Genomic DNA, 26,939 nt, shown 5'->3' with positions numbered 1-26,939 from the left:
TAAAGGACTCACAGGAAGTGACTAATAACGTCACTGACTTTCACGTGACTCATATGCGTTTACAACATAAAACAGGTTTACAACAGCTTGCATCATTACACGCTCAATCTCTCCCAGCCTCAAACATTGGTGAATAGAGCAGTAACTGTACTCACTGAATCATGGCAGGCGGCACACAGAGTGCCCCTCTTTCTTCATGGAGTGAATGTTTGCTTTTAAAGCGGATCCGCATGTTGATCCCTGTTGGTTTCAAGACAGAAATAAAAGATTTGTGTAAATTGGCCGGACCAGTGGTGAGTAGCCTGTATTTAAATCAGTGTCCAATCATTGCTCATCAAAATAATGATCAAAAGGAAACAATAATTCTTTAAAAAAAATCTTGGAGTGTTAATAATTAAGCTTGTACCATTTACCATACATGCCAAGTTCAAGTACAACAAATTACCCACACTACTAACTACCGTTTAGCCTATTAATAAAGTGATCAATATTGAACCAGCTACTTTTTCTCATCAGATCATTGCCCAGCTCATGGTGTATTCAGTGGGTTTTGTCAGTACTGTTTTCTGTGGCCATCTGGGGAGGACAGAGCTGGCAGGGGTGGCTTTGGCTACATCAGTAAGTGCAGGATAGTACTTTTCTTACAGTATAAATTAAACAAATAAAGCGACAGAACATAATCCACTAATATTTGTTTTCTACCCTCAGGTTATTAATGTGACCGGCATATCTATTGGAGTTGGTTTGGCTTCAGCCTGTGATACTCTGATTTCTCAGGTATGAGCCTGTCATATACCTACATATATATGTACATGTGTTTATGTTTGCTGGTGTATACATGCATGTGTATGTATGTGGGCGGGGATATTGATGTGATTTTACATGGATTTTATCTTTTCCAATGTCAAAGATAAAATGGTTATGTATTGTTGGTTGACCCCAGAAAGAGTAGCTGACCGCTACGGCATCAGTTAAAGGGGATCCTTTTAACAAACAATATACTGTTTTTTACAAGATACAAAAAGTATTGAACAACATAAAGACAATACTTTTTTGTTTTAGACCTTTGGGGGCGGTAACCTCCTGAAAGTTGGGGTCATTCTGCAGCAGGCGATCTTCATTTTGTTACTGGCGTGTTTCCCATGTTGGGCGGTCCTTGTTAACACTGAGTCCATTCTGTTGGCTGTTAGACAGGAACCAGAGGTGGCCCGGTAAGCTGTGTCAAAAGTCAGGACTTCTTCTGCTTAATCAATGTGTACATGCATAAAATAAAGTGTCTCTTTGTTGATATTGATGGGAAATCTCTCTCTAGGTTGTCTCAGATGTACGTGAATATCTTTATGCCAGCACTTCTTGTGAGTATTTTCAACCTCTCAGTATGCACTTTGCCTAGTCACAGTGCATGCTGGGATAGGGTGCTCTGAGTAGGAATAAGAAGTTAAAACAAAAAGTGATATTTTGATGTTTGTTGTGTTCAAAAGTAATATTCTTTGTTGTTCTGTTTAGGCTGCCTTCATGTATTCATTAGAAACAAGATATCTGCAAAACCAGGTAAGTCCATTATTATTCAGCATCAAGTCACTCTCTGATGAGCTGAAATAAGACGGGACAGGTTCATCATATGAAATACGTCATGTATCCTGAAAGTTCAGTAAAATGATATCAGTCGTACTTGAATTTGTTTGGTTTCAGTATTGCAGTGTCTGCATAATGATGTGACATCAGGGATTAGTTCTGTCCAAATTCATGCTGCAATAAAGTCAGGACATGTGGACCTTTTTCATGTCAAAGACCCTAATATGAATGTGTATGAAACCACAAACCTCCTCCTTGTATGTGGCAGTTTCTTTTGTAGGGTGCAAATGTTTCACTAAAACAAGTTCCTCCCCAAGACTATTTTACAGAGCCACAGTCTTTGCGACGGGAACTTAGCGCCGCCCAAGACAATTGTGATTGTTTTAAAGAAATGCAAAAACCCAGAGGTTTATTTTCTGTGTATGTGTGGAGGGGCCAGACCTCACACTCCATAGGGCTGCGGAGGAAGGTCTGTCAGTGTAAGACTAGTAGGAGGGTGAAAGTGGGTGGGAACCCATAAGAAGCTCCTGTAGTCATCTTTGGGTTCTCACTGTTTCTAATAAGAATGATATGTGGCTCTTCTCTTTTAGGGCATCATATGGCCGGAGGTAATCACAGGCATTGTGGTCAATATTCTTAATGCTCTAATCAACTACATCTTCCTTTATGTATTAAATCTGGGCATAGCGTGAGTATTGTTTATTGACTCTTTCAGTAACATCACTACTGCTCACAGCATCTATAACAAATTACTATTTATAGAGGTTCTGCTGTTGCCAACACCATTTCCCAGTTCTCCTTGGCTGGAATTCTTTATGGTTACATCATGTGGAAAGGTCTTCATAAGGCCACCTGGGGAGGTGAGTACAACATATGCATTGGCAGATAGTGACTCTGCATTTAATCAGAGGCTCCAAGTTTTCCCTCAAGTAGGTGTTAATGGGCTGTGTCAGTGATGAAGAAAGCTCATAGTGGTGGGAATGTGGTTTTAATAATGCAGTTTGAGTAGATGAAAGTTTTGATTTAACCCATGCACAAGTATTATAATTCAGTATGCTTACTACTTAGTCATTTCTAGTAATGGTGTCAGAAGCTATCTCGATGGAAAACAAACATCTAGTTAATGGTCTTTAAGGCATCTTTAAATCTGAGTCTTGAAACAAAGACACTGACCTAATTTGACTCTATTTCATACGTTTGAGTTATAGAATGATTTGTTGATTGATTTTCTGAGCACACAGGCTGGTCTAAAGAGTGCCTGCAGGACTGGGGCTCGTACATCCACTTAGCCATCCCCAGCATGGTCATGATGTGTGTTGAGTGGTGGACGTATGAGATTGGAGGCTTTCTGGCAGGTAAAGTCACAGGCCACGTTGTAGTTTCAAAGCATGTGTGTAAAGAAAAGTTGGTCTGAAATGTAACTGCTGTGTGTCATTGGCAGGTCTAATAAGTGAGGTGGAGCTCGGAGCTCAATCAGTTGTATACGAACTGGCAAATGTTGCATACATGGTAATCTTTCCTCCACCAAATACTGAATGTACATTAGAATGTTTTTGTGGGAAAGAAATCCAACAGCATGTTAATGTACAATTTTCGTTGTTAGTTCCCTTTGGGTTTCAGTATAGCTGGCAATGTAAGAGTTGGAAATGCCTTGGGAGCTGGAGACACAGAGCAGGCCAAGTGCTCTGCTAAACTTACAATGTTCTGTGCAGGTTAGTTTGCTTTGAAACACTATTTCTATGCTATACTGTATGTTAATGTCTTATCAAAATGTCATGTAAAATTTAAAGTTAGATAACATATTACAATAAGGTACACCAAAAAAGGGTAGTTACTGTTTTTGAAAGGATAACAAATGATTAGTTACCCCTTTTCAGAAGGGTAGTTACTCTTTTTCAGAAGGGTAGTTACTCTTTTTCAGTAGGGTAGTTTCCCTTTTTCAGAAGGGTAGTTATTCTTTTTTTACTCTTTTTCAGAAGGTTAGTAACCCTTTTTCAAAAGGGTAGTTACACTTTTTCATAAGGGTAGTTACCTTTTTCAAAAGGGTAGTTACTCTTTTTAGGGTGGGGTAACTACCTTTCTGAAAAAGGGTAACTACCCTTTTGAAAAAGAGTGAAAAAGGGTAGTTACTCTTTTTCAGAAGGGTAACTACAACTACCCTTGTGAACAAGGGTAACTAATCATTTGTTACTCTTTTAAAAACAGTAACTATCCATTTTATGTGCAACTTATTGCAAAGTGTTACCTGAAGTTAAGATGCTAAGACAATACTTGTTATATTATCAAACACAATTAGAGCAGGAATAGCTCTGAGTTTAAAGAACCAGAAAGTTCTTGAACTGCTCCAGCAGAGCTACTCATTAGCCAACAGTAGGAGACTGTGGCTGCCCTAAGTGTTACATAAGTCAGTGGGTTTACAGAAAAGAAAATGATTTATCACTTTTTATATGGTGCAACCGTTGGGACATTAAGTATGTTACTCTTCACCACAGGGTCAATCTCTATATGTTTGTCAGTTCTCATTGGAAGCCTGAAGGACCATATCTCTTATGTTTTTACATATGATGAGTGAGTATATCATGCATTGTATTCGTGTGTGTGTGTGTGTGTGTGGTGTGTGTGTGTGTGTGTGTGTGTGTGTATGTGTATGTGTGTGTATGTGTGTGTGTGTGTGTGTGTGTGTGTGTGAGAGAACAAAGTCAAAGTCAGTGTCAAGATTGGGAGAGATAACCGGTCTCTTAAAGGACCTTTCACCATTATTTATTGTCTAACCAGAAATACTGTGCCTACATGTTCTTTTAAATATCAACTTGAGTTAGGCGTCACACCCAGCAATTTACTGCTTAATCTATAGTCAGCGATACTAGGATATCATCGTAGTATTGCTGGTGTCCCACTGCTTAAATATGACACCCAAATCTCATGATAATGTCATTTTTCACCAACATTGTACATTTTTTGTCTTCTTTCAGACAAATCAGGCAAAGGGTTGCTGATGTTGTAACTTTGTATGCTCCATTTGTCTTCCTTGAGGCAATTTCAGTAAGTATTTCTGAAATTCACATCCAAACAAGATCTCACATCACATTATCATCACATTTTGCAACACACATGCTTTTTTCGTCAAGTCTAACCACATTGTTATTCTGTTTGTTTGACTAGGCGGCCTCGGGGTGTATTATAAAAGGAGCAGGTAAACAGAAGGTTGGGGCTGTTTGCAACATTTTGGGATATTATGGGGTTGGTTTTCCCATTGGAGTGTCACTGATGTTTGCAGCCAAATTAGGAATCAAGGGTAAGATTCACAACATGTTGTTTGGCCTTCAGCTGTTTTTCTGCCACATTGCTGCCTAACTGGTCACTTTTAAGTTTTTTCCTCAGTGTCTTTTTGTATTTAGAGATCCTCCTACTCTTTAAGCTAAAGATATTACAATTCTTTATTTCCCTCAGGTCTGTGGATAGGCTTGTTTATCTGTGCATTTCTGCAGTGCACATTCCTGATTTACTATCTGGTAAGAATGAACTGGAAGAAAGCTACAGACGAGGTTAGTATTCATAGGTTAATCTTCCTATTATTAATGGTCTAAGGCTACTTTTTTATATATAAATGTTCACACGTTGTTTTTCTTCCAGGCTCAAATCCGAGCCGGAGTGTGTAGGAGCTCCACAGACCCAAGTAAGCATGCATTTTATGGAAAAGGAAAATAAAACATCTATCCTGTTCAGAAATAATACATTCTACATTTTTCACTGATATTGCTTAAAGTGTTGCATGAAGCACATTTTAAGTTTGTGGAACTGCTCAGTACTGTCCATCTTGTCCAGATGTTTTCATATTTGAGCTTGATCAATACAAATTAACGATTACTTGATTGTCACAACAGTGTGCAATTCATTTGATGTCAATTAATGAATCATTTGTTTCAGCGCTAATAAGATCACTAATCAGCACCTAGCTGGTGAGAAGCTGAATTTACCTCAGTTAACCTCACGTTCCTATATACAGTATTAAATATATTTTATTTGTTTTAGCCATAACTGCTGCCATCTTTAAGGTAGTCACAGGGACTTTGAGTAACTAACAAAAACGTTTATTATTGCTAACAATCATTAGCATAGGCTGTGTAGTTGACATGAGCAAGCTAAGTTCCAGTTTCATTTTGGCTTAATTGATGCTTAAAATGGAAAATAAACCCAAAGAAAATGTTAGGAATGGAATAAATATACTTCAATGTGAATAAATCATTTTGACAAACCTGTCAGATAGAATCTTGTAATTCTAGGAATTTAATATTGTTCAGTGAAAAAACATTAGAGTCACATTTACATATCCAGGTCCCCAGGAAGATGATCCAGAGAACTTTCAGGAAGAAACCGACATCATGGACCTGGTTCACACTGATGCGGAACCAGCAGTTCAAACAGAGGTGGAGCGCTCTCACAGGACTCTGGTTCTGTATAGAGGATTTGCTCTGGCTGTCATGCTATTTATCCTGGCTGCTGGAATCATTATAAACCTGCTGATCACTAACTTGGGGACATGAGCAGCGGTCATTGCATTCAGTAAAGTAACTCGTTAGGCACCTCTACACAATATGATGCAGATGTTTGCATAGCAGTATGTCAAAGCAGGATTTGCAGAAGAAAGGCAAATGTGCAGATGGACAGAAAGACCCGGCACAGAAAGGGAAACGGTGTATAATCATTGAATTAATCTCACTAAACAAAATATTACTCTCAAACTTTTAAGTCACGAGAGTTTTACAGCCAATCTGCCAAACTGTCTTCAGCTGAATCTGTCAAAGAGAATGAGTCTAATTAAAGACAACCTTTGTATTTAATACATTAAACAGAAGCGTTGTGGTAATTTTGGACTGACTTTTCACTTGGGACCAGCGCAGTGGTGAAAATCTGATCAGGATTATATGTCATATTGATCCAGTCCAAAGTAAAGTTGGCATCTGAAGGCAGGGTTTCTGGCAAGGGCAGAAGGAAGTGCACACTTGCTCCCACAGCCAAAAGTGCAACGGCTGCAAACATAGTGAGGCCTCGCCGGAGGATCAGCTGGGTAGTGGAGAGACGACCACCCTTCAGCTGCTGGACATCATGTCCCCCCTGTGTCTCTGTCTTCTCATCGTGGCACTCAGCGCTCACAGACACATAGCCTTCAACTGACTTAGAGGGAAAAATATTATATTGATGTATTTTATTAACAGCCACGGTAAAACTATAAAAGAAAGTTGTCAGATATTTGGTTGAACTCAAATGACAACATATCAAATGACATAAAGCTTTCCACTGCCTTGGAGGAAGAGGTGGTATAATTTAAAAGTCATTTTTAAAGTTGTGTGGAAAGCAAGCAGTGTCAAACTTAATTGTCAAGTTATAGCAAAAAATAAGCTATGAAACACTTTCCAGATGAACTGTTACTAATGTTAAGTTAAGTAGGCAACTTACGTTCCCATTACTCGCTGTCTGGTCAGCAGTGTTGTTACACACACCGTCTGACAGGGCAACTGTGCTTAATAATGTCATAGGCTTGTTGTTCTGTGCTCGGTTTATAGCCTGCAAACAAACACAAACAAAAGATAAACCACCTTCCAATGTCTCATACTCTTACATGCAACAAATAGTTCTTGAAAACACAATTTGTCTCAGTTAATCCAAGTTCTAAGGCCATGCTTACCTCCTCTGTCATTTTCTCCCAGTTCAGATTGAAGATGACAATGATGTAGAAGGTGGATTGTAAAATAACACAAACAAGCAGTCCCAGCCAAAAACCTGTGGAGAAAAGACAAATTAGCCAGTTAAGTGCACAGCAGGCTTTACTAAAAAATTGTAAATTAAAAATGTAAGGTCACTTTGTTTTATAACCTAAAATTCTCAGTTTTGCAACAAATGTTAAAGTAACGCTGAGTGAAAGTCCTATGCAGTAGTATCCAATCAGATTGGCCACAGCTGGTATCTTCTGTTTTCCCGTGCCCAAGAAGATGCCTGTGCACACACACTAGGATGGAAAGAGGCAAAACTCTGATGATTAGCACTCTCACTCCATTGACCACCATGTGCTAACTTATGGATCGTGTTTTGACTGACTCATAATGCAAATATATTTGCTGTGCTAACAACAACAAAAATGGCAAGACTCACCACAAGAGCATCAAAGAACTGAAGGAAACAGTAAGCATTCATCAAGTGTGAGACCAGACCTATGATCTTCCTGAGATAAGGTTTTTGAAATTAACATCTATTTTTCTAGGCCAATCTTTGCAATAGCACTTTAACAACCTCAAATCAAGTTACAGGCAAATCAATCAAATCAAAGATACAGTTAATCAAGAAAGTGGGGGTGTTGCTGTAGAGACTCACACATCAGAGGTGAAGATGAAGCCAATCACTGATTTAGTAGCACCAAGCACAACACCTTCAACAACTGCAATGCTACCTGGAAGAGAGAGGCTGTGAACATTTTGAAGAAATCAAATGCTGTTAACATAAGTTAAAACAACAGAACATGTTAATAACTGACCTGCAAGCGCTAATGACATCTTGCTGGTGAGGATCGCCCTGGCAGTGTCTCCTGCACCCAGAGCATTTCCCACTCGGGCACATGCTGCCGCTTGAATACCGAGAGGGAACTATAGAATCATCATTTTTTAGAAAAAGTATCAAAAAGAGTTGACTACTGAGACTGTTCAGAAGTAAACTGACTCAAGGTGAACATGTACCAAGTACAATAATGTCTAGGTAAGTTGTTAAAGTGAGAATACAACGCTCTGACTTGTAGTTAGTACCATGTATGTTATGAAAGCCATCATAATCACAGCATGTTGGGCTGCCAGCTCATCTTCACTCAGCATTCCTGATCATCAGTGACAAAGAAGAAAGTCATGACTCAAAGTTTGTATCTGGTTTGTGCAAATCAAATGGCTTACCAGTATCTAAAAATTGGATTACCTGCAAAGAATCCACCAAACTCATAAACCCACCACTCAAAGCACTTCATTAATGTACTGGGAATGGCCAGTTTCATGTAGGAGCCCCACTCCTGCAGTGATTCTACAGACCAGCCTGCAGGGGGAGAGAGAAACTTATTTATTTAGTCTGATAAAATGGAGGCTGAGCAGAGTGATGCATGAGATCATACGGAGCCCCTACAGGGTCCATTTTTGTTCTCCTGTGTGGTGGATTTACCAGAAACACCATGTTGTGGTGGGATGAGACAATGGAAAGCTTAGACAGCATTAGGTTCATAGGTTACAGGTCAGGGGACGAGAATATTCAGTCTCTAATAAGGATCAACCAATTTATTGGCCAGCCGATATACCGGGCTGATTTATTGGTATCAGCATTGGCCGTTGCACAGGTGCTGCGTTCGTTGATTTTCCCAGCATTATTTGCAGACCGGCGTCCACACAGGCAGCTTTGTGTTGCTGGGACGTTGCTGATCACGTGCAGACCATGCACTGCCCCTCTCCCAATAGCAGAGTGCTGGAAGCCTGCTCTTCAAAACAACTGTACGTTGTTTTTTCCAAAGCATCTTTTAACTGTTTGACTTAGCTGAAATATTTTCATACACGTTGAAAGTGGAAACACGTTACTCTATATGGGCTTGCAACTATAGCTAAGCAAGTTTACGGGTCCAAATGGAAAATAATGGCTCCTCTATGCTTGCCATTGTATTTAGGGAGGTGCAAATAGCTAAGTTTTAGGCTATCCTCATACGGCTGCTGTTACAAACACCAGGTAGCTGTGTCTCCGACACACACACACACACACACACACACACACACACACACACACACTCTCTTCTTGGAGCTGGGTTATGTTTTATACATAGTTGAATATTAATTTGTGTTAACGTGTATTATGTACCAGACCATGCACCGTGTGTGCCTTACTTGTGTTTAGAGCCGCTTGCTGACATGTATCATTATGAATCCAGTTTAATGGTGGTTGGGTTTTTCAGTCAGCGTCAGCAACCAAACACAAGTTTGTGTGTGTGTGTGTGTGTGTCTGTCTCACTCAGTGGGACACACAGACATCACAGCAATATATTAAGAGTGCTGCGACAACTGAAGCAGAGCTTTTAAAGACTTTTGAGAGATATGTTTTATACGTGGTTGAATATTTATACCTTTTAACGTTGATGCAGTTTATAACAGAAACTTGAACAATGTGTTAGGCTTAATGTGCATCTGACGTCACGTTATTTTCCTCTGCTGATTTATGTTCAACAAATTGGCCAGCTTCTTTTACCTTTTCGTTTACTGCCCAATTTGGGGCCCACAATTTTCTTTGGCCCACAATCTGATCAGAATTTAATTTTGTCTCAATGATATATTAACTCAAAGGCTGGCTGCAGTTCACTATCTGGCCACAACATTGGTTAGATGGTGTGATAAGGGGCCGCTATTTAGCTTCTGTCAGCGCAGATCTTTATGATGAAAAGAGTGAAGAAGACGGCTGAGGAGAAGCTACTAGTTAACATGGATCATTTGAGGCATTGGCACACTGACAAGAGAAAGTTTAAAAATAGTTGGAAACACGAGTATTTTTTTTACTGAAATTGAGTCTACGGCAGTATGTCTTATCTGCAGAGGGGGGTAGTAACGAGTTACATTTACTCCGTTACATTTACTTGAGTACGTTTTTGAAAAAAATGTACTTCTAGGAGTAGTTTTAAATCACTATACTTTTACTTGTACTTGAGTAGATTAGTGAAGAAGAAACTGTACTCTTACTCCGCTACATCAGGCTACAAGGAGCTCGTTACTTTTCTTTTTACCTCTTTGGTATTCTACGCGTCATCGTTTTTACCCCAGCGTACGTCTCATTTTAATGTTTTATTTTGACAGAGAGAGAGAGTCTTCCGCTTAAGGCTCTACCACGTGACTGTGTTCCACCAATCAAACGGCGTTGTGCCGTGACCATGCTCGATCTCAGCGGCGGAACCATAGACTGTATATAGCTATGGGCGGGATGTGTTAGCTTACAGTCGTAGCAAAACAAAGAATCAACCGTCGCCAAGGCAACACAGACGAGGAGGAACCCCCCCCCGGCCTCAGAGTGAAAGCATGGTTACCTTTTAGGAAAAGTGTGAAACAGCAGCTACATTATGCGGCGTCTTCTGTTTCGACCAAAACAAACGGACATGTGAGCATTCAACAACTCAACATCTAACCTGAGGAAACGTAGCGGTAGTTTTAGTTTCTGCTGTGGAGAGGTGGATCTTTGTCTTTTAGGTTACATACAGTATGGTTTGCACATGCAGTTTCCATCCAAATTTAATGTGACAAGTCTCTCACTTAAGTTATTTTGTAATTAATAAATTAATTTTAATTTATTTTATTGATTGGATGAACAATAGTTTGCCTAAATATGATTATTTTGTATTTTTGTCTGTCTGATTGATGCTTGTGTTAAGAAATAAATCAGACGTTACTCAACAGTTACTCACTACTTGAGTAGTTTTTTCATCAAGTACTTTTTTACTCTTACTCAAGTAATTATTTGGATGACTACTTTTACTTTTACTTGAGTCATATTATTCTGAAGTAACTGTACTTTTACTTGAGTAAAATTTTTGGCTACTCTACCCACCTCTGCTTATCTGTAAACAAAGAGTGTCTGTTCTCAAAGAGTATATTTGCCGTCGTCATTATGAAACAAAACGTTTGCATCAGTTCTCAAGATACAGTGAAGAGGAACGAAAAGTGAAGACAGGAGACCTGCTGCAAAGTTACATTCTCAATAATGTACTTTGTGTCAGCTCAACAGCACAATAAAATGCTAACCGTGCAAGTTACCAGATTAGCACATTAATTGTGAAAAGTGGACGACTTTCATGTTGTGACTTTGTAAAACAGTGTTTAACTGCAAATTAGCTTGTCTTGGAACACCAATCGCATGGAGGATATGGCTCAAAATATCCGTGAGAAAATCGTTGCGAAAGTAGGTAGATTTTCTGCCTGTGTCGGTAATGTTCTGCCCTGAAACATTTCAATTTTAAGGTCCACCACTTGAACGTTTAGTTTTGGCACGCGGCCCTCCACCCTGATTCATTTTTGGCCCCTGAAGGAGAAGCATTTGGGGACCCCGGGTTTAGACCTACTACTGTGTTGTCTTTGGGCATTAGGTGGTATATTAGCCTTTGACATGTTCATTTTATTTTAAGTAGAAAAATTGAAACCGTGGCATTCTTACATCACAACTCAAGCACTTTTTATTTCTTTGGCTACTTTTAGGTTGTAAACAGTTGGTTAATTCTATAATTATGTATACTAAAGTATGTACTTTGTCATGCTGCTTGCTTGTTGCAACTGTGTGCAGTAGTGTAATTTTATTCATGCTTAAATAATTATTTTTTGAATTTATTGTCAGAATTTTAATTATGCTTAAATATTTATTTTTAGATTCATAACAATGAATTTGAGATATTTCAAGAACTTTACTCTTTTTTTTTACTTGTTCTACCTCACCTGTTTTTACTATTTGGCAAATATTGTTTCTTTTTAAGTTCAATGAATGTTTCTTTTTTAAAGTGAGACTTCTATCAGTTATGTCATTATTATGATGTAAATTGAGGGAGCAAAGCAGTATTGGCTCCAAATATCAGCTCTAGAAAATCAGGAGCACGGTCATCAGCTAAAGCTGGTGGGGAAAAAAACCGGTATCGGTACATCGGCACTAAAGAAATCTATATTGGTCGATCCCTAGTCTCTAATAACCAAACCTCTTTAGGTATAAATATGTTGTGTCTCTACAGATATAGGGAATATGGGCAGCTGCATGGTAAGGGAACGTTTTGTTTCAGGACTGTCATGTTCCCAGCATACATCCCAGAGAGAGAGATGGTGAACTTGGGTATCAGGGGCGGGGCTATAAGAGGGGCATGGGGTGGCACCACCACCCAATAAAATATGATTTCCCCTTACCCCATCCCTATCCATTAGGCTGGAGTGCTCTCAATCTGACAGTAGATGTCTATTGGATCGGAGTACTGTCAGTTGGCTGCCTGTTCTGCTAATCATCCCAGCCCTTGTCACATGATCAGTTTGTTTCCATGATGACTATCCAAAAACGTGTTAGACTGAGCCTTTAGAAAACGTGTATTGTAATTGCGTATTTCCTAAATTTCCAAGCATAATTTCTATGCTGTATTCTGATAAAATGTCTCAGTCCCCCCCCTTAGTATGACGCCCCTGATGACACTGCACGATAACACATCATGGTTCAATTGTACTGTCTGCCTTAAATCTCCTCGATCAAGATCAATAAATGCTTATGTCTAAGTCACCAAAGTCTCCTGAACCTTCATATATCCAGAAGTCAAGTTTCTCCTGAGTTTTTCCAGAACATCCTGCGCACAAGAAACAAAACGTTCCCTTACCATGCAGCTGCCTATATTCCCTATATCTGTAGGACAAAAAAAATCCCATGTCCCTCCAGGGGCTCCGTAAGATCATAAGGTCACCACAAATATCTACCAAATATAACTGGCCCTCACCTCCCCATGTTTTCACATGAAGATTCTTCCACCAAATGTAAGCAAACAGAAAAGTGCAGATGTAAATCTGAGACAGAGTGTTGGCTGCTACAGATCCGCTGTAAGACATGCACACAGACATGTGGATATATATTAGTGTGTGTTTTAGTTTTAATCAGATTCAGAAAAGGTGTGAGTACACATACCTAACACCCAGATCCAGCCAGTAAAGAAAGATGTAGTGCGTCATCACGTTTGCTATGTTTGCCATGGCAGCAGTGTACATCTGTGGCAGTATTATACCCTGAGTACAAAAACACTGGATAATGTAATTACCGCCACCACTTATACCTGTCCACTGTAAAATTACATTAGATTTACAACATTTTATACATTGAAATTGGATGACACAGAATGGGACTAACATAGAGATATTGTCTTGGGTTTAGAACAGCAATGCACCTGGTTCTGCAGGTAAGACACCTGGAGATGTTGTAGAAACATTGCCTACAGAGAAAGATTATTGTGATTGAGTATTAAGGACTTATTGAACAAAAAACAAACTATAACAGAAAAATGTGTACAACTCACTGGTACTGCAGGAAGGAAGCCTGTTATATACAGCTGGGCTATTCTGAAATTAAACCAAATTAAAGATGAACAAGCTCTTGTAAAAGATAATAAACATTGCCGCAGGAACATGTGGAAGATTTCCTATTTAATGAGAAACTTTTTATTTAAAGCTGCATTCTTTCAGATTTACTAAATCCAAATTGAACCAAATGACTCTATACGTACCGGGAATTTGCTTGTAGGAAGAAGCCAAAGGGAATTGTCAACTGATTGAAGGTCTATATCTTTTTAGCATGTTTTAGTAAATTGTTCTGGTTTTACACCCCTCATGTCTTACTGCTCTTGTCAACCTTGTACTCTGCTTTGGCAGCAGTAAACTCACTGTCCTCTAATCCAGGCGTCTTCAATGGTTTTTAGGCTAAGGACCCCTTAGCTGAATGAGAGACAGAGCAGGGACCCCCTACTTATTTTGTAAAATTGAGTTCAAAATAAAAAGCCATTGTATAATATTTCTCTACGGTGTCCTAAGGCCTTTGTTTATAGCTTTTTATGGTGCAAATAATACTAAGCTGTTGAAATAATGTTTAACATATTCATATACTGTATAAATATGTTAAACATTATTTCAACAGCTTAGTTTAACATATTCATATACTGTATATCAGCCCATGGGCCCACCACCTGTGGAAGGATCCAAAGGGGTCGGGTGCGCTGCTATATGGGTGGCAGCGAAGGTCAGGGGCTTCGACGGACCAGAACCGGGCGGCAGAGGCTGGCTCCGGGGACGTGGAATGTCACCTCTCTGTGGGGGAAGGAGCCGGAACTTGTGCGGGAGGTGGAGCGCTACCGGTTAGATCTGGTGGGGCTTACCTCTACGCACAGTCTCGGTTCTGGAACCGTTCTCCTGGATAGGGGTTGGACTCTGTCCTACTCCGGAGTTGCCCATGGTGTGAGGCGCCGGGGGGGTGTGGGGATACTCATTAGCCCCCGGCTGAGTGCCACTGCGTTGGAGTTTACTCCGGTGGACGAGAGGGTCGCCTCCCTACGCCTGCGGGTGATGGGGGGGAAAACTCTGACTGTTGTTTGTGCATATGCACCAAACAAGAGTTCGGAGTATTCGGCCTTCTTGGAGACCTTGAATGGAGTCCTGTATGGGGCTCCAGTAGGGGACTCCATAGTTCTGCTGGGGGACTTCAATGCACACGTGGGCAATGATGGAGATACTTGGAGAGGCGTGATTGGGAGGAACGGCCTCCCTGATCTAAACCAGAGTGGTTGTCTGTTGTTGGACTTCTGTGCTAGTCATGGATTGTCCATCACAAACACCATGTTCAAACATAGGGATGCTCATAAGTGTACTTGGTACCAGAGCACCCTAGGCCAAAGGTCAATGATCGATTTTATAATCGTTTCATCTGATCTGAGGCCGTATGTTTTGGACACTCGGGTGAAGAGAGGGGCCAGGGTGGTGGTGAGTTGGGTCAGGGGGTGGGGGAAGACTCTGAACGGACCTGGTAAGCCCAAACGGGTAGTGCGGGTAAACTGGGAACGTCTGGAGGAGGCCCCTGTCCGACGGACTTTCAACTCACACCTCCGGCGGAGCTTTTCGGACATCCCTGTGGAGGCTTGGGGCATTGAACCTGAGTGGACAATGTTCAAAGCTTCCATTGCTAAAGCTGCGGCGGCGAGCTGTGGTCTTAGGGTTTTAGGTGCCTCAAGGGGCGGTAACCCACGAACACCCTGGTGGACACCGGTGGTCAGGGAAGCCGTCCAACTGAAGAAGGAGTCTTTCCGGGATATGTTGTCTCGGAGGACTCCGGAGGCAGTTGCAGGGTACCGACGGGCCCGAAGGGCTGCAGCCTCTGCTGTGACAGAGGCAAAGCAGCGGGTGTGGGAGAAGTTCGGAGAAGATATGGAGAAGGACTTTCGGTCGGCACCAAGGTGCTTCTGGAAAACCGTTCGCCACCTCAGGAGGGGGAAGCGAGGAATCATCCAAGCTGTATACAGTAAGGGTGGGACCTTGTTGACCTCAACTGAGGAGGTAATAGGGCGGTGGAAGGAGCACTTTGAGGAACTCCTAAATCCAGCTGACACGCCCTCTTTGGTAGAGGCAGAGCTGGAGGATGATGGGGGATTGTTGTCAATTTCCCTGGTGGAAGTCGCTGAGGTAGTCAAACAACTCCACAGCGGCAAAGCCCCAGGGATTGATGAGATCCGTCCAGAAATGCTGAAGGCTCTGGGTGTGGAGGGGCTGTCTTGGTTGACACGCCTCTTCAACATTGTGTGGAAGTCTGGGACGGTGCCTAAGGAGTGGCAGACCGGGGTGGTGGTTCCCCTCTTCAAAAAGGGGGACCAGAGGGTGTGTGCCAATTACAGAGGTATCACACTTCTCAGCCTCCCTGGTAAAGTCTACTCCAAGGTGCTGGAAAGGAGGGTTCGGCCGATAGTTGAACCTCGGATTGAAGAGGAACAATGCGGATTCCGTCCTGGTTGTGGAACAACGGATCAGATCTTTACTCTCGCAAGGATCTTGGAGGGGGCCTGGGAGTAGGCCCAACCAGTCTACATGTGTTTTGTGGATCTGGAGAAGGCGTATGACCGGGTCCCCCGGGAGAAATTGTGGGAGGTGCTGCGGGAATATGGGGTGAGGGGGTCCCTTCTTAGGGCCATCCAATTTCTGTATGACCAAAGCGAGAGCTGTGTCCGGGTTCTCGGCAGTAAGTCGGACTCGTTCCAGGTGAGGGTTGGCCTCCGCCAGGGCTGCGCTTTGTCACCAATCCTGTTTGTAATATTTATGGACAGGATATCGAGGCGTAGTCGGGGCGGAGAGGGGTTGCAGTTTGGTGGGCTCGGGATCTCATCGCTGCTTTTTGCGGATGATGTGGTCCTGATGGCATCGGTCTGTGACCTTCAGCACTCACTGGATCGGTTCGCAGCCGAGTGTGAAGCGGCTGGGATGAGGATCAGCACCTCTAAATCTGAGGCCATGGTTCTCAGCAGGAAACCGATGGAGTGCTTTCTTCGGGTGGGGAGTGAGTCCTTACCCCAAGTGGGATCTTGTTCGCGAGTGAGGGGACCATGGAGCGTGAGATTGGTCGGAGAATCGGAGCAGCCGGTGCGGTATTACATTCCGTTTATCGCACCGTTGTGACGAAAAGAGAGCTGAGCCAGAAGGCAAAGCTCTCAATCTACCGGGCAATTTTTGTTCCTACCCTCACCTATGGTCATGAAGGCTGGGTCATGACCGAAAGAACGAGATCCAGGGTACAAGCGGCCGAAATGGGTTTCCTCAGGAGGGTGGCTGGCGTCTCCCTTAGAGATAGGGTGAGAAGCTCAGTCATCCGAGAGGAGCTCGGAGTAGAGCCGCTGCTCCTTCGCATCGAAAGGAGCCAGTTGAGGTGGTTCGGGTATCTGGTAAGGATGCCTCCTGGGCGCCTCCCTAGGGAGGTGTTCCAGGCACGTCCAGCTGGGAGGAGGCCTCGGGGAATACCCAGGACTAGGTGGAGAGATTATATCTCCAACCTGGCCTGGGAACGCCTCGGGATCCCCCAGCTGGTTGATGTGGCTCGGGAAAGGGAAGTTTGGGGTCCCCTACTGGAGCTGCTGCCCCCGCGACCCGATACCGGATAAGCGGATGAAGATGGACATGTCCTTTTAATATCCTGTCTAAAAATGATGCAGAAAAACTAGTCCATGCATTTGTTACTTCTAGGTTGGATTACTGCAATTCTTTACTATCAGGCTGCTCGAAAAAATCCATAAAGACTCTACAGCTGATCCAGAATGCTGCGGCACGTGTTCTGACGGGAATCAGGAAAAGAGATCACGTTTCTCCTGTTTTAGCTTCTCTGCATTGGCTTCCTGTAAAATTTAGAATAGAATTTAAAATCCTTCTTCTCACCTACAAAGCTCTTCATGGTCAGGCTCCATCTTATCTTAAAGAGCTTATAGTACCTTACAACCCTAGGAGAGAACTACGCTCCCAGAATGCAGGGTTACTGGTGGTTCCTAGAGTCTCTAAAAGTAGAACGGGAGCCAGAGCGTTCAGCTATCAGGCTCCTCTCCTGTGGAACCAGGTTCCAGTTTGGGTCCGGGAGGCAGACACCGTCTCCACATTTAAGAGTAGGCTTAAGACTTTCCTTTTTGATAAAGCTTATAGTTAGGGCATAGAATCGAATATTGTTAGGGAGTAGTAGTTAGTCACATAGTTTTCAGATTTATCTATCATATAATATAACTAAAGGGAGACTTGGCATACAGCCCGATCCGGTTGGGGGGAGTTCTGGCCCGGCCGGGCTGGAGCTCTCTTTACCTTGTCTCTCTTGGTTTTGTTGTAATAATAGTTTTAGACAGCTTGGGACTTATTTTGATACACTAGTTAGGGCATAGAATCGAATATTGTTAGGGAGTAGTAGTTAGTCACATAGTTTTCAGATTTATCTATCATATAATCAAGAATATAATAGAACTAAAGGGAGACTTGGCATACAGCCCGATCCGGTTGGGGAGAGTTCTGGCCCGGCCGGGCTGGAGCTCTCTTTACCTCGTCTCTCTTGGTTTTGTTGTAATAGTTTTAGACAGCTGGGGACTTATTTTGATACACTAGTTAGGGCATAGAATCGAATATTGTTAGGGAGTAGTAGTTAGTCACATAGTTTTCAGATTTATCTATCATATAATCAAGAATATAATAGAACTAAAGGGAGACTTGGCATACAGCCCGATCCGGTTGGGGAGAGTTCTGGCCCGGCCGGGCTGGAGCTCTCTTTACCTCGTCTCTCTTGGTTTTGTTGTAATAGTTTTAGACAGCTGGGGACTTATTTTGATACACTGATCTCCTCTCTCCTCTATCTTTCCATCTTTCCATTTATGTGCATCCATGTCCCAGAAATGCTTGTTACTAACCTAGCTCTGGGGAGTCATTCCCCGGAGTCCTTATGTTCTTTTTTCCCCAGCATGTTCCCTTGGATCAGAGAGGCTCTGAAATCAGGGTAGCAGCTATCGCCATGGTCCCGCTACACGTTCTGTGATGCCATGTTCAACTGCTACACTGCGGTGCCCTGCTACGTCCTGCTACGTCCTGCTGTGCCTTGTAATGCCGCACAGCGTCCTGCTATGCCATGAACTACTACAAAGAACTTCTACAAACTACTAATTTTTTCTATTTTTGTTATTGCCACTCTTCATTCTAACCCCAACCGGCCCGTCAGACACCGCCTACCAAGAGCCTGGGTCTGACCGAGGTTTCTGCCTAAAAGGAAGTTTTTCCTCGCCACTGTCGCACTGTTGCTTGCTCTGGAGGAAACCACTAGAACTGTTGGGTCCTTGTAAATTCTGGAGTGTGGTCTATCTGTAAAGTGTCTTGAGATAACTCTTGTTATGAATTGATACTATAAATAAAATTGAATTGAAATTGAATAGATGGATATACTGTATATTTATATGTTTTAATGTTAAACAGTCATGGGGCACATGTACTGTATGCAACAAGATGGATACCTTATTGGCTAGCTTCCTTATAAGCCTATCATCAATGTTGTGTGTGTTTTCCACCGTCACAAATAGGCTAGTTTATCTTCGCTAATACAATGTTCATGTATATTTTTAAACATTTCTTTCATCAACTTTCTGAAAAATTATCAAACAGTTTGGTGGCCACCTTGTACCCTCTGAGGACCGCCTGTTGAAGATCTTTGCTCTATTATAACTTCTCCTAGAACCAACCGGCAGAACAAGCTAACAACGTTACAGAGTAACTGCTGAAGTCCATTATCTGGCAAGCTAAATACTCAAAGAAATCTTTAAGGAGTTGTTTAAGTCAAATGAACATTGGATTTATAATCAGTCTCCGACCTGAAACATAGCCTACTACTGATGGGATAATGTGGCTCTGTGTCTGCTGCAATTGTTTGCTTACAAGTTAGCCCTATAATCAACTTTTTTAAAGGGAATTAGAGTATTATAACATGTTTACATGCTTTAATGTAAAAAAAACATTTTTTCTCACACTGCCCATGGCTGCTGCACCTGTGTTCACCCCTCTGTATGTAGCACCTGTCTCTTTTAGCCCCCCTCCCGAGAAAGCCCAGTCTGCTCTGATTAGCCAGCGTTCTTCTTGGAAAATCATGAGCCTCTGTCGGTTCTTTAACTATCTATGTATGGGAACAGATCGAGCAGTGTCTTAAATCCGCGTTCATCATGATATCATCTGCAGAGCTGCCAACTTTTCCAAAAACTTTGTAATGAGATTTGGTGGGGCAAACCCATATTTTGCCGTGTACAAAGCAATTTCTTTGGCTCTTTTAGCATCATTGTCCTTCAGGGTTTAAATAGGGATTTTTCTATGTGTGGGGGGATGGGGGGGCTCTCCCTAGGGGGGTCTGGGGGTATGCCCCCCCAGGATTTTTTGGGGAAAAATAAACCATTAAATGGCACTTTCTGGAGAGTTTTGTGCAAAACAATGGAGAAATCAAGTCTTACATGATATGTGCAAAACTGTAGGGTTAAAAGCCTTTGCAATGTTGTAGTATCAACAGGTATTAGGACATTTAGCGTTTACATTATTTACATTATTAACTTCTTATGATATAAGAACTGACCCAGACAGTAGCATATGTCAGCAACAGCTGAGAAGATTTGGGTCTGTGGTGAACAGGTCCTAGGGTACCCAAAGTTAAATTAATGTTGAGGGATCAACTAAGACCACTGAAATTGTAAAGAATAAGAACCACTGATTTACATAAATTCTAATCATTTAACTTTTGTGCCAAGGCTCAGTAATGTTTGGCCCTCATCCTCTGTGCCCACACATATACATTTACTTTTTGGGGGAAAATAAAGACTATTTGTTCATTTTTTTAAACATTGAATGAATTATTTACAGTTCCATTTAGAGATGCACCGAGGTTACAGAAGCACAATAGTGGCCCAACGTTGCAGTATTGTATAGTATAGTATAGCTCAGACGTGCTTCATCAGATTTCTGCTCATGTTTACAACTTTGTGCACATTCAAAATATAACTCCTCCCATCTATGTTGTCCGAGATTTGGAGAGTTGTAATTCTCCGTTGATATGGTGGATCTCATTCAGACCGTCGCACCGACACAGAGGCCCATTTGGGTCTCTGGTCTCTGAGAAAGTTTGGTGGTGGCTCATTATCGGAGGTCTACGCACAGATGCAACGCGTCACTGCCCCCAGCGAGTCCACTAAAATGAACAGAAGTTACACTAACCAGCCGCGCTGCTCACCTCTATTTTTACAGAGAGAGTGGACACGAAGCGACGGACGGGGAAATTCACCTGGGATGGCTCGTGAAAAAAATGTTTTCAGTTTGCGACAATTCGAAAATTCCACAGACAGGGAGCGCTCTTGAACCCCCTCACAGTCTCTGAAAGCACAACTAGTCGATCATAAGTGGCTCAACAGCTAGATCTATAAATAAACTCATCTTTCAGAAATTTACCGACCGGGTTGACACTTCAGCGTGAGAAATCGGGGGTGTGGCGTGTGAGCGTGTGCAACCAGTCAAATGCGTGTGTCTTATGGCCAATGCGTGAGAGATGGCAGCCCTGCATCTGCGCATGCACGAACATATTGCACATGCACAGAATGGATCGTGCAGGCAGGACGGATCGTATATCGGCAGCTGTCTGTACACGATCCGTCCTGCCTGCACAATCCCTTGTGCGCATGTGCAATATGTTCCCACACGCGCAGATGATAGACATGATGTACGAGGATTTACGGCAATGCATGATCTGTTCCACAGTAGCGGTCTGCTGTTAGCCTCCACCGGAAAGCTAACGATATTAGTTTAGCTAACAGCTGTTTCGGCTAACCGCTAGCTGACAGCTGTATTCAGCCTAAAATAACGTAACTCAAACTTAACAGTGGGAAAAGCAGGCTACAGTTATGGCGTTTTTCCACTGCTGGTAACAGCTCGACTTGACGCATTCTGCGTCCGTTTTCCATTGCAGATTGAGTAACGACTCAGCGAGGCTGGTCACCATAGCTACGCGTGATGATGTAATTTTCAAAGTGATTCACAACTGCACGTCGGATAGTTTCCACAGCCAGAAGAAATGTTTTGGTTCAAAAGAAGCTAAAGGAAGCAACAAAAATCACCGCTGGAAAAACCACGGGAGTTTGGGAAATCCAACGGAGTTCAGACGTCGAAGTTAAGTTTCCTGGTAACGTTAGCTAACATTTGCATGTGTTAGGGCCCCCGGTCAGTATTTACTATACGCTATATAAAGTACATGAACTTTAGCAACCATGATTACACACCAAAATATGTTTGCTGTGTACCGTTTGTGTTTCAGAGCATTCACGCTTTGTAAAATCGCTGCCGCAGACCGTGTGGTGGGCGATGTCCGACTGGTGAAATCTCTGCTTCTGACCTGCTGGGCTTCGTATTATCTTTATGAAAGTCATGGAGAGGCTTACTGGGATACATCTGGGACAACAGAGCCGGGGGAGACACTGTCACAGGGTGCAGAGGAAGAAGACCGGGATGTAGGGGAGGGTTTGATGCGCTACTTGAAAAGCTAAATAAAAACTTTTCTTTGATATATTGTCTTGTTTTTTTAAAGTAACAGTGTGCAATATTGGAAACGACTTAAAGCTCCTAATAGCCCCTAATAGCCGTTAACATTGAACATTTGAAAAGTGAGAATAGTGCAGAGAGTATATAATCTGTCGGTGTCTGGCTAGATTTTTTTTTTTAAAATGTCCCGTTTGTTCTGAACACACACTCCGCACTCTGGTGTGCTAAAAACGCAGTGATTCGACCAACCAGTAGTCTGCAGGTTTCCACGTCACCTTTTGGTATCGCCTCAGCTTGCTTGGAACCTCGACTGAGGTAGTACTAAAAAAGTACCTGGTAGCACGTCCCAGGGACTTTTTTTTGTAATGGAAAACCAAAAAAGGCAAGTAGAGTCGAGGCGAGTCGAGTAGATACCACGCAGTGGGAAAGCGCCATTAAATTAAGACTTTACAGTAACAATAAAGACAAGTACTGAGTACTTGTATCACTTAGTATTTTAAGTGAGCACAAGTAAAGTAGAACTGACTTAACAGCTGTTAAATAATTAAACGGTTACTTAACTTTTGAGGGTATTTTACATGCTGTCTCAGCTAGTGGTTAGCCAAATTAGCTGTAAGCTAAACTAACGTTAATTTTCCGGTAAAGGCAAACAGACTTTCTTTAACTGTCTATGTATGGGAACAGATCGTGCAGTGTCGTAAATCCGTGTTCATCATGATACAATCTGCGCATGCGCAAACATAGTGCACATGCGCAGAATGGATTGGGCAGGCAGGACGGATCGTGTATCGGCAGCCTTCACTCCGTGTTTCCAGTTTTGCTAATTTAGCGACTTTGTCGCTAGATTTAGCGACTTTTCAGATCCCCTTAGCAACTTTTTTACAAAAGCAACTAGCGACAAATCTGGTGAATTTCTGTTAGAAGAAGTCCCCAGTATTGTCCACGAGCGCGCGAGGTAATTCTCTCCTGTGTCGGCCAAAACAGTCTTCTGTTCTGTGACTGAGGAGCAGAGGGGCAGCCCCTCCTCTCTATGCTCATGTGCTGTAGCACTGCGCACAGTGCGCAGGCCGTTAGAAGGGGAGGGGGGAAAGGGTGTAGGCATGAGAGACAGGGGGATGTGATGGGAGAAAGACGCCGCTGAACTGGCTTGGCCCTGGGGAAGCCAGCCTTCTTTGAGAATTCTTTATCCATCTTTTTCCGTCCCTTTTAATTTATTTTTTAAATTTGTATTGTATTTCATTTGAAACACTTTTTTATCTGTGAAAGGTGCTATACCGATACCCTTTACTTACTTATTTACTTAGTTGTAGAATTTTTTTTTTCACTTTAAAGATAGGCTACCAAAGTAAGAATTATAAAGTAAAATAAATTCCTGTGTTGAATTTGTGATTAATTGGCTAAAGAATTCTATTGCTATCTAAATTGTTGAAACAACATCAAAGCTTTATGCAAATTATTGCGTAATGATGTCACAAATATGCAGATTAGTGCATTGTGTCATCTAGCTGCTTTTACTGACTTTTGGAGCTGGTGCTACTTTCATTGGAAAAGAGTTGGAAACACTGCGTGTTTCACTAGTTAAAGCTGGAGCTACTGCAACTGAGTATATAGCAAGACTTTATACCATGAAAAATCACCAATTAAGGCTTCTAAACCAAATATTACACAACCGGACATGTCCTAGCAGTTAAGTGACTGGAATTTGAGGAGAAATGACCAGCATTGGCCAAGATCACAACTATGTTGCATTAGTATGTAGCTACTCATTAGTTAGCAGTATGCTAACTTCAGATTCTAGTGGAACAAAGCAGCACTTTCTGCAGTCAAAAATCGCAAAAAAAGGCTTCTCAACCAAACACTACCCAATCAGAGACGTTTTTGCAGTATGCAACCCGGAATTGGGGAGACTTTAACAACACTGGCATCCCAGATGGCATCCCATGTTGCTAATATAATTAGCAGTGGACACTAATAGAATATAGCAGCACTTTCTACAGTCAAAATTGCAAATAAAGGCTTTTAAACCACCACATTTAAGAGTAAACTTAAAACTCTCCTTTCTGATAAAGCTTTAGTTAGAGAGTGATGAGTTGCAGCATCCGCCTAACCCAGCCCACCTGCTTCTCGTCATAGTCGACGCTCTGCTGTGCCTCTAATGTGCAGTGCCCTGCTATGCCTAACTACTATAACTATATAACTACTACAAACTACTAATATTGTTAACTACTATTTTGTCACTTCTCCATTATCTTTTACTGTGACTGTTATTGCCACTATTCATTTCAACCCCAACTGTTGCTTGCTTTGGAGGGAACTACTAGAACTGTTAGGTCCTTGTAAATTATAGAGTGTGGTCTAGACCTACTCTACCTGTAGAGTGTCTTGAGATAAATCTTGTTATGAATTGATAATATAAATAACATTGAATTGAATTAAGCCAGATACTACATGAACAGAAAATGTTTCAGGAGTAATGTGACCCAGAATTTGAACACTGGCAGCTAAGATTACATATTTTACTGTTGGGTCACTGCCATGTTAACAATGTCACACCGCAGTGGCTTTAAGAAAAAAAACTCCAGTCCTGCCCACTTGGAGCAGATGACCAATCCTAGCAGGCCGGCTTGGTAAGACTTAGCCAAGAGTAGAAAATCAGATATGATTATAATGCGGAAATGGTGTTTGGAAAAGTAGAGTAGGATGTGTTGAGTTTTTAAGTGACGTTTGGTGCTGTTAGTTACCTGGCAATCTCAGGGTCCTGGCCCAAGCATAACATGACGGCTTGGGCATTAATTAGCAGAGCCCAGCAGGGCAGACAGAACAACAGCAGGATGATGATGCCCCGCTGAAGGATCACTCCCACCCGCAGCAGGTTCTTACCACCAAATGTCTGCACATCATAATTAACATTTTAGAAAGCAGTGCATCAATAAACAGGAGGGGGCATTGCATTATTCCAATATGTTATATCTTCATATCAGAAGGGGTTTTCAAACCTGAGACACCAAAGTATCGCATGCCAGTGCCAGACCACATCCTGTAGCTGCAGTGGTAATATTAATGGTCTGAAAAGAAAAGGAAACATACTTGAATGATGTTCACTGAGGACTCTGATGTAAGCAATATTTCAATGACACAAGACTAAATATATTTAATCTTGATATAATCATCAGACCTGTGAGACAACTGTAAAATCTATAATGCTAAACATTATATAAACATTTTAATTTTCTTCCTTGAAATGAAAATACATTGCCACATGCCATTTTAAGCATCAATATGACCACTTACAGCAGAAGCTAATCCATAGCCAGCCAGAACTTCATTTCCCAGACGCCCACAGAACATTGTAACCACAAATGGAAGCAGATAATTGAGGATTCGAGAGAGGAGCTAGAGAGACAAACGTGGACAATTGTGCAGTTGATAAAGCTACCAGCAAACAGATGATATGGGCCTACTTTATAAATTACAGTAAACACAAGTTACAATTAATTATAATGGCTCTCTCTGCAAATGAGCTATCACACTGCTATCACTTAGTCAGGTTGCAGCAACTGTTAAGACACTGTTTGAAACCTGGCATGCGCTGCTTTAGGTTGACTGATTTCTGTTTCTAAAACTCAGACACAAAGATTTTTCCTGACATTTCAAACCAATCACTCTTACTAATCTTCTGTTCTATAAACCAACATAATATACCTTAACCTCACACAGTCCCTGACAGACAGAGCATGATATGTAAACAAATCCAGTCCTTACCAGAGGCCCTGTCATCTTCAGGATGTGGTACAGTTCCTTTCTGTAGGCCAGGGGAACCCTGCGGCGCACCCACTCGCAGCAGAAAAGCTTTTCACTGAACCCCTCCATGTCTGCAGGATGAGATGCCGATGCAGGTCCTTTGCTGGAGTGGCTGTCTTTTCTCTCATGGTCTTGTTTTAGTTGCTCTCCAAGAGGTTGGAAAGGACATAAATGTTTGCTGTGGTCACAGCTGACCTGGAATTATGCCAAGGCCAGCTAAAACAACACACATTGTGAAAAAACATGAGGGGTGTAAAAAAAAAAAGAGAACAACTTAGATGCATGGTTAAAAGCATGAATGTTCTCCTGGTTAATAATTCAATGAATAGATATTCTTTCACTCCAAAGGCGAATCATTTACAAAATGGCAGACCAGACTATGGACATCCATGGAGACAATTTAATAATTCATCTCTTGTACATATTTTGGATTTATCTAACATCCAATTTATTGGCTAGAAATAGTAACAGAAATAAAGTTTGGTTTAAGAGATTGGTCATTTTTTTCAGTTTAATGATGCAATAAGGTAATTTAATTAGCTCCAACAAAATTGGAGTAGATAGTGGTTATAGACACATTTATGGAGACATTTAGACTGTGTATTTGTGAAGTATTGGACAAAACAGTGATTCCTCATCCAAATGCAGTCGGCATAGTTTTATTCAATTTAAATTCATTCATTGCATATATTGGACTAAAGTCAAAGATCAAACCAGAGATAGATCCTATATATGATCATATGAACTGGGTGTGTGACCTAATGAGTTGCATCCATCTTGAAAACATAAGATATCTGAGAGATGGGAAGCAAGAGAAATTCAGGACGATTTGGAACCCATTCATTTCTTACTTCTCTTTTATCAATGCTGCTGGGATCGCTCCCACTCTGCCATTACTGTCTCAATTTGCCCCCAGCTGATACCCTAGAGACAAGCTCCCCTCATTTAGTTGTG

General features: G+C 41.9%; 2 protein-coding genes across 3 annotated transcripts; one reads left to right on the top strand and one right to left on the bottom strand.

The window, feature by feature from the left end:
* Positions 1–65: 65 nt before the first annotated feature.
* Positions 66–6,158, top strand: slc47a3 (solute carrier family 47 member 3). Its single transcript, XM_032510307.1, has 17 exons — positions 66–293; positions 517–618; positions 709–777; positions 1,063–1,211; positions 1,313–1,355; positions 1,507–1,551; positions 2,166–2,263; positions 2,338–2,435; positions 2,817–2,930; positions 3,017–3,084; positions 3,179–3,287; positions 4,068–4,143; positions 4,548–4,617; positions 4,738–4,870; positions 5,026–5,120; positions 5,209–5,251; positions 5,911–6,158. Exons 1-17 carry the CDS (start codon positions 162–164, stop codon positions 6,117–6,119), a joined length of 1,653 nt encoding a protein of 550 aa, XP_032366198.1. The 5' UTR covers positions 66–161; the 3' UTR covers positions 6,120–6,158.
* Positions 5,850–26,244, bottom strand: LOC116684922 (multidrug and toxin extrusion protein 1). 2 transcript variants are annotated; one of them, XM_032510301.1, is made up of 17 exons: positions 25,947–26,244; positions 25,476–25,577; positions 25,181–25,249; positions 24,926–25,074; positions 13,655–13,697; positions 13,526–13,570; positions 13,270–13,367; positions 13,085–13,182; positions 8,533–8,646; positions 8,370–8,437; positions 8,105–8,213; positions 7,945–8,020; positions 7,726–7,795; positions 7,450–7,582; positions 7,262–7,356; positions 7,033–7,140; positions 5,850–6,750 (listed from the first exon to the last, which is right to left on the bottom strand). In XM_032510301.1, exons 1-17 carry the CDS (start codon positions 26,052–26,054, stop codon positions 6,421–6,423), a joined length of 1,815 nt encoding a protein of 604 aa, XP_032366192.1. In that variant the 5' UTR covers positions 26,055–26,244; the 3' UTR covers positions 5,850–6,420. The 2 variants fall into 2 exon arrangements, with proteins under 2 accessions (XP_032366192.1, XP_032366196.1); XM_032510305.1 differs by lacking the exons at positions 13,526–13,570; positions 13,655–13,697; positions 24,926–25,074.
* Between the last annotated feature and the right edge of the window lie 695 nt (positions 26,245–26,939).

This window comes from Etheostoma spectabile, chromosome 3 (genome assembly GCF_008692095.1).
Source record: "Etheostoma spectabile isolate EspeVRDwgs_2016 chromosome 3, UIUC_Espe_1.0, whole genome shotgun sequence".
NCBI lineage: Eukaryota > Metazoa > Chordata > Actinopteri > Perciformes > Percidae > Etheostoma > Etheostoma spectabile.
The sequence above is the reverse complement of the archived record's forward strand: the minus strand, read 5'-3'. Positions and strand labels throughout refer to the sequence as shown.